The 3897-nt window shown below is 24.1% G+C and overlaps 3 protein-coding genes across 3 annotated transcripts in view, besides 11 other annotated features; 1 reads left to right on the forward strand and 2 right to left on the reverse strand.

The window, feature by feature from the left end:
- Positions 1 to 1602, reverse strand: part of EDI_115070 (uncharacterized protein) — a gene marked incomplete at both ends in the record, with an annotated part of 4147 nt that extends 2545 nt beyond the window's left edge. The window contains 2 exons of the mRNA XM_001740890.1: positions 13 to 1286; positions 1346 to 1602. Coding sequence (XP_001740942.1) covers positions 13 to 1286; positions 1346 to 1602 — 1531 coding nt within the window. The remainder of the gene's footprint in view (positions 1 to 12; positions 1287 to 1345) is intronic.
- Positions 238 to 272: a sequence feature (AT_rich).
- Positions 454 to 483: a sequence feature (AT_rich).
- Positions 1100 to 1127: a sequence feature (AT_rich).
- Positions 1603 to 1731: 129 nt separating the features above from the next.
- Positions 1732 to 1834: a sequence feature (AT_rich).
- Positions 1835 to 1879: 45 nt separating this feature from the next.
- Positions 1880 to 1960: a sequence feature (AT_rich).
- Positions 1961 to 1986: 26 nt separating this feature from the next.
- EDI_115180 (uncharacterized protein) lies at positions 1987 to 2439 on the reverse strand (the record flags this gene model as incomplete). Its single annotated transcript, XM_001740891.1, has 1 exon — positions 1987 to 2439. One exon carries the CDS (start codon positions 2437 to 2439, stop codon positions 1987 to 1989), a length of 453 nt encoding a protein of 150 aa, XP_001740943.1.
- Positions 2440 to 2475: 36 nt separating this feature from the next.
- Positions 2476 to 2537: a microsatellite.
- A 42-nt stretch (positions 2538 to 2579) lies between these two features.
- Positions 2580 to 2686: a repeat region.
- A 200-nt stretch (positions 2687 to 2886) lies between these two features.
- Positions 2887 to 3071: a repeat region.
- Positions 2948 to 3071: a repeat region.
- Positions 3072 to 3133: 62 nt separating this feature from the next.
- On the forward strand, positions 3134 to 3896 carry EDI_115190 (uncharacterized protein; the record flags this gene model as incomplete). Its single annotated transcript, XM_001740892.1, has 3 exons — positions 3134 to 3253; positions 3312 to 3449; positions 3540 to 3896. 3 exons carry the CDS (start codon positions 3134 to 3136, stop codon positions 3894 to 3896), a joined length of 615 nt encoding a protein of 204 aa, XP_001740944.1.
- Positions 3259 to 3310: a sequence feature (AT_rich).
- Positions 3479 to 3518: a sequence feature (AT_rich).
- Position 3897: the final 1 nt, after the last annotated feature.

Below are 3897 nucleotides of genomic sequence, written 5' to 3' on the forward strand. Positions count from 1 at the left end.
AATAATTAGAACTTAATAATGGAATAAAATTGGATAAAATAATATCTGTATTTATTCCTTTATCTCTTTTACTATTTATTAATGAAACTATAACTCTTCCTAATGTAGTAAATACTTCTTCTGTTTTAATTGGATCAATTTTAAGAAATTCAAAACAAATATTTAATACTGAAATAATAAAAGGTTGTTCAGAACTATTTTTTGATAATGAAGAAAGAATTTGATCTCTTTGTTCAGTAAAAATTAATTGAATTTTTTGTAATAATTTAATAGAAATTGGTCTAATTTCTTCTGTTGTTCCTTTAGGCTCTTTAGATATTTTAGTAATAGCATAAATAATGTCATTAAAAATAATATTGCTAGTTGTTGATATTGACTCAACAATTTTATAAGTTTCTGATATAGCGCTAATAATAACAATAACATTTGAAGAAGTAAGACATTTTGATAATGAATAATAAAGTTTATAATAAAATATTTTATCAAATTGAGTAATAGAATATTTAGAAATATAAATCTTAACTAGTAACATTAATGACATATTAATTGATTTACTAAATAAACGATGGTCTTTATATATTATTGTTTGATATAATATATCACAAAAGATTCGATATATATCATTTCCTGTAAGATTTGTTCCAATAAGAATATCAATTAAATTACCAATTGCTTGAATTAAATTATAATGAACATCTGCTTTTTGAATATTACAAATATTACCTATAAGATGCATAAATTTCATATAAAATAAGAGAAGATATTTTGGTGTCATTGAACATTTAATTTCAAATGAGTTATAAGCTAGTGTTATATCAAATGATTCATTATTTTCTTTTGATAAGATTTTAATTAAACGATTTTCAAGAGTTATCATTACATCTTTCCAAGAACTAACAACTGATTGATTAATAATCCATTTGCCATAACAATTAGTTAAAATTTTCCATAATTCAATTTCAGTTGGTTGATAACATATCCAAATTTGACTAAAAAATCTTATTAATTCTGTTATAACTGCATAATTCTGAGAATTAAATACATCATCCATTACTGCAACCATCATTCTAACAAATGTATTTTCAATTGAACTTGAACGAATTAATTTATATAAATTTTGATAAATAGAAATAACTCTTTTACATAATGCCTCATATGATTTTTGTTCTTGACTTGATGGTTTATGGGCAAATACAAAGGTTAATTGTAAAACAATTTTTTCAATATAAAACTTGTAATTATCTAATATTACTTGTGGAACTTGTTCTTGTTTTATAAACCATAATCTATAATTTATATTATTGTTTATTCTCTTTTAACATATCTTAAATTATATTAAACAAACTCATAAAGGTCAATGCATTGATTCATTAAATTATGATTGGTGAGGTCCATTTTAAATCCCGCTCCAATAATTTCCATGATCCATGAACAATGACAAGGTGATTGACAATGAGTTTTGATATCCAGATTACTTTCAAATAATTGTTTACAAAGTAATGAAACAAAACCAGACTGTATTGTTTTATCAAATGTATTTAAAACATCTGTATTACTTTCTGGATTTAATAAGTTTAAAGAAGTTGCAGTTTTAGTAAACATGTGACTGTCTTTTAATATTTCAAAGATTTTTTCTAAACGTTTATTCGTATTAAAATTTTTCTTTATTGTTTTTTAGAAAAAATAAGTATTTTTGTTCCCCATATTTATTCTTTTTTTTTTCCCCTTATGAAATTATTATTTTTTATCTTTTTTTTTTCATTATTTTACAAATAAGTTATTTTATCATTTTATCTTAAATTTAAGATATTCTAAAAATATATTGAAATTTAATGGTTATTACGTCACTTATTTATTCATATTAATAATTAAGAACTGGTAATAAATAAATTAATTTTGATATTATCTTTTCTTAAAATTTTTAAGCTTTTTTTAAATAACAAAAAAGTAAAAAAAAAATGGATTAAAAAACACAAAAGGATGATGTTATTTAATTTCTTTATTAACTATTTCATCAACCACTTTGTCGACATTGTCCAATGGATTTAAAAATGACCTTACTCTCACCTCTAAATGGGTACTACGAATAAGCTCATCACGAGCGTGTTTAGGAATAGATAAGACGATTTTTCTTAATTGATTCATTTCACGTTCTTTTTGTAATTTAGCAGATATCAAATCACCATTAGCCCGTGCCATTTGTTTTTTAATCCCTTTAATTGCTCGTTTAGAAATAGCATAACGAATTTGTTGTTTCAAAAAAGCAATCCTGTCTTCTGTGATTCTTTCAATGTCTTCAATTTCTCTAATTCTTGCATCTAATTTAACAAGTTTATCTTCTATTAAGAATCTTTCGTCCAACATATTTCTGTACATTTCATTTGTAAGACATTTACTATGACATATCAACACAAAGAGGCACACTATTAACAACTTCATAATATAATGAACTTAAATTATTTTTTTTTTAAGATATTTTTTATTTTTTGCTTTTTATTTTTTGCTTTTTATTTTTTTGTTGATTTTTATATTTTTTTATAAATAAAAAATACCTGAAGATATTTTGAACTATTAAAAGAAAAGAACAATTAATAGATATCAATAATTAGATTTTCATCATATTGAGAAGTGAATAGATATTCCTTCAATACATTTTATTTCGTTTGAAATAAAATTATTTCAAAACTTTCATTTATACTCTTGTCTGAGTTTAAAACTAAAGAGTGTTAAATTTAGTTATTGTTTACAATGTTGTTTTAAGAGGGGTATAATCATAACACTATGACTATAGCCCATCTCCTTTATCCTTGAAACTACTAACAGAACCCATTTTTTCTTGACAGCACATCATATACTCAAGAAAATTTTCACTAATAAATATGTCCCATAATAATAAATAATATCTTTCCTAATAACCATTTGTAATAAATATTAATAACAACCCATTCAGTTTTGAGTAAGAATATTATCCCACTAACGACAACGACATGACCAGATGATAATTAATGATTCGAAGATTGGATTTATTTTAGAGTTCCATCTAGTGATTCTGACGTGCCACCATCGAATCTATCTTTTTTTTACAAACAAAAAAAACTAAATAAATTAAAAACTGTTATTTTTCAATTTTATTATGACCCATCTTCTTATTGCTGGAACTTCTGCTGCACGACCTATTTATGGAAGAATGACTACTTCTACACTGATATACACGAATAATGGTGAGGATTTGTATTTAGTCGATTGTGGAGATGTTTGTATTAATATTTAATAAACCCTTTTTTAATAAGTATATAAATTAAATTATTTAGGGAATTACTAATGTATTAACACAATTTGGTGTTCCTTTAGAGAAGATACGAGGTGTTATAATTACTCATTCACATTCAGATCATGCAAGTGGTATTGCTGGGTTTGTTCATTCAGTAGTATTTGGAACATCAGTAGAAGTTTGTTAAGAAATAAAAAAAAGCAATTGTATTTATATAATTTCTATTTTCAATATATTTAAAAATAAAGTGTAATGTTCATCAGTTTAGTTAATTATTGCTGCCCCAAAAGGAATTCAAAAATTGATCGATGTTGTTTTTGAATATTCTGGTGATACAGTTCCTAAAACAGTCTCTTATATAGATTTAAGTGATGACCAAATTACTCATTTCTCTATTAAAAATACTTCATTTACAAGTGTCCCAATTCCTCATCATGGGTCTATTAAAGGTCATGGCATTATTTGTCAAACTCATTACACTAATCATCAAGACACATCAATCGCAATTACTGGTGACACCAATGACTCTTCTTTACTTGCTGAATATATTGTTCAACAAAATATTCAATTAAATATATTATTACATGAATGTACATTTGCAAGTGATCTTAATGAAAACGCATAAA

Source organism: Entamoeba dispar, genomic scaffold (genome assembly GCF_000209125.1).
Source record: "Entamoeba dispar SAW760 scf_1105229463301 genomic scaffold, whole genome shotgun sequence".
NCBI classification, from domain to species: Eukaryota; Evosea; order Mastigamoebida; family Endamoebidae; genus Entamoeba; species Entamoeba dispar.